This window comes from Austrofundulus limnaeus, unplaced genomic scaffold, assembly GCF_001266775.1.
Source record: "Austrofundulus limnaeus strain Quisiro unplaced genomic scaffold, Austrofundulus_limnaeus-1.0 Scaffold1112, whole genome shotgun sequence".
Lineage (NCBI taxonomy): Eukaryota > Metazoa > Chordata > Actinopteri > Cyprinodontiformes > Rivulidae > Austrofundulus > Austrofundulus limnaeus.
The window spans coordinates 36,697-39,713 of NW_013953514.1; the positions used below are offsets into that span (position 1 = coordinate 36,697).

A 3,017-nucleotide genomic window follows, 5' to 3' on the forward strand; every position below is an offset into this window, starting at 1 on the left:
ATTCACGTGACTTTAATAACATTTCTTACTTAATGGAAACACTGCCGTTGTGAAACTGTTTTTAACATTAACAGAATACAGTATCAACAAAGTTTTGTGCACATTTGTAATGGAAACACAGCTACTGAGACTTCTGCAGCTCTCAGCAGGTGTTTGTTCCGCTCCTCATGAACAAACTGCTCCAGTTGTCTCAGGTTTGATGTTTCAGCTTCTTCCAAAGATGCTCAACAGGATTTAGGTCAGGATCATAGAAGTCCACTTCAGAATAGTCCAATGTTTTCCTCTGAGACATTCTTGGTGGTTTTAGCTGTTTTTGGTCATTATCCTGTTGAACATCCATGAGTTGCTGAGACCAAACTTTCTGACACTGAGCAGCACATTTCTCTCTAGGATCCTTGATAGTCTTGAGATTTCATTTTACCCTGCACAGATTCAAGATCCCCTGTGCCAGATGCAGCAAAGCAGCCCCAGACCATAACAGACCTCCTCCATGTTTCACAGTAGGGACAGTGTTCTCTTCATAGGCTTCATTTTTCCCTCTGTGGACATACAGATGATGTGCCTTGCCAAAAAGTTCCATTTTTGTCTCATCTGTCCAGACGACATTGTCCCAGAARCTTTGTGRCTTGTCAACATGTAGTTTGGATTTTTTATGATTTGGTGTCCTYCTTGATTGTCTCCCATTAAGTCTACTTTGTCTCAAATAACAATGGGGTGGTGATGGGGACACTGGTGTTCCTTCAGCTTGAAGTTCATCTTTAATCTCTTTAGAAGGGCTCTTTTGTTGCCGTTAGTATTATCCATCTCTTTGATTTATCATCAGTTTTCCTCCTGTGGCCACATCCATGGAGTTTGACTACAGTCCCATGAAACTTAAATTTCTGAATATGTGCAACTGTAGTCACAGGAACATCAAGCTGCTTGGAGATGTTCTTATAACCTTTACCTTTAACATGCTTGTGTATAATTTTCTTTCTGATCTCCTGAGACAACTCTTTCCTTGTCTTCCTCTGGTCCATGTTGAGTGTGGTCCACACCATGTCACCAAACAGCACAGTGAGTATCTGTAGCTCTATATACTGATGACCCACTGATGACTAGACTGTAGACACCTGTGATGATAATTAGAGGACACACCTTGATTTAACATGACCCTTTGGTCACATTATTTTCAGGGGTACCATCATTTCTGTCCAGACCTGTTTGATGAGTTTTATTTTATTCTGTTGAAGCATGGCTGAAAAGAAGTGTGTGACTTTCATTTGTTCATTTTTATTTATTATTACTTTTGTCAACTTGTGTACATAAATAAAAACGTATAAGGGACATTTTTAATATTTTATTTGGCACCCAACCATATAAGTTAGGTAGTTGTTTGTTAAAATGATCTTGTTCCCTGGCTTTTAATACATTTTAGCACCCAGTCCAGATGTACCAACGTTTCCACTTGGTTAATGTTTTTTTGTCGTTCTTTCAGGAGTTTCAGCCCCGGTCAGGTCTACTCCAGTCCTCTTTTATCAGCTTGTACACCATGTTTCTGACCTGGTCTGCCATGACCAATGAGCCAGGTGACACGATTTTACCTTCTAATGTTCCTGCAATTATTGGACTAGATGTCAGATTTGAAGTGCTTTGTGTATGGGAAGAAATTTGTGCCAACAGAAACTCAACGTAAATTGCTCAGAATGAATCTGTATTTCCATAATGTGAAATTAAATACTTTGGTTTGAGAATTAATTTAATTAAATTTAAACTGAATTTAAAGTTTTGAATCTGAATTGATGCATTCCAGCGTAAAAGTGACAAAAAAGAGTCAGTGTTATTTTTTTTACCTATAGAAAATGTTTACATTTACATCCCATCAAGGATCAGTCAGCAGCAGCGTTGCACCGGCTCAATTTGTTTAGAGGATGGCTTGAATCTCTGCCTGCAGCTGGGAGGGATGCTGTGTGGGGACTGTGACGAAGTGACGTCAAAGAGAAACTCTTTAGGAAAGAGGAATCTGGTCTTTGTTTATTGAAACAATATTATTTAAACTCTGACTCTTCATCACTGATAAGGACTCAACATAATCTAAAGAAATATCAGATTCTTCTCTACAGTCTGCGTTGTTAGCTGTTGTAGAAACGTTTTGTTTACATTCAGACATTCCCCTCTGACATCACTTCCTGTCACTTCAAATGCAAATATCTCAACAACTGTTCATCTTAGCAGCATTTTCTGCTGTATGTTATCAGTGCTATCTTTCCAAACATTCATTCTTATTTATTACAGAAATTTGATGTCACAGGCACTTTAAAGTTGTTGCCATCTTGATAGTTGCAAAGCATATTCATTTAAATCGTATATTTTATAGAACAAAAGAAAAATATGAAGAAAATAAAGAATAAATATGAAAATTTTTCAACAAACTTATTTTATGCTTTTCTTTCATCTACTATTAGCTTAAAAACTTATTTCTTCTGTAAATACCCTAAAATGATCTGTTTTTTCACAGCAGTGTTGTGTGTACTCCAGTGTACATTCTTCTTCCATTTAAGATGTAATCTGAAGTTCAGTTATTGTGTATTTGTGTTTTGGATCTTCAGATCAGGAGTGCAACCCCAGTCTGCTCAGTATCTTCCAGCAGATTGCCTCTCCCACACTCCCTCCTGTAGAAACAGAAAATCAGACGGCTGTGGTTATCGTTGGCACTGAAGAACCTGACCTGACGTCCCCGTACCTGCAGTGGTGGGACGCCCAGAGCATTGTTGGCCTCGTTATTTTTGTCCTGTGCATTCTCTACTCCAGGTAAACTATCTAACCAACAATCAGGTTCTTTATTTGCTAACAGCTTTAAAGTTTAGAAATATTAACGCTTAGTATGTTTAATTAAAAACTAAGGTAAACTACAATTAGTCAAATAAAAGAATAGTTTGTTTATTTTGAATTGGGTTTAAATAAAAGATTTATAAACATGAAGAACAGTATATTGAAGACCTAATATTTTTCAAAAGAAGTAGGGATGCACCGTTACC

General features: G+C 37.4%; 1 protein-coding gene across 1 annotated transcript in view; it reads left to right on the forward strand.

Moving 5' to 3' along the window:
- serinc3 (serine incorporator 3) overlaps window positions 1–3,017 on the forward strand; it is a 26,451-nt gene that overhangs the window by 9,491 nt on the left and 13,943 nt on the right. Inside the window, exons 7-8 of the mRNA XM_014030748.1 lie at window positions 1,478–1,568; window positions 2,589–2,790. Coding sequence (XP_013886202.1) covers window positions 1,478–1,568; window positions 2,589–2,790 — 293 coding nt within the window. The remainder of the gene's footprint in view (window positions 1–1,477; window positions 1,569–2,588; window positions 2,791–3,017) is intronic.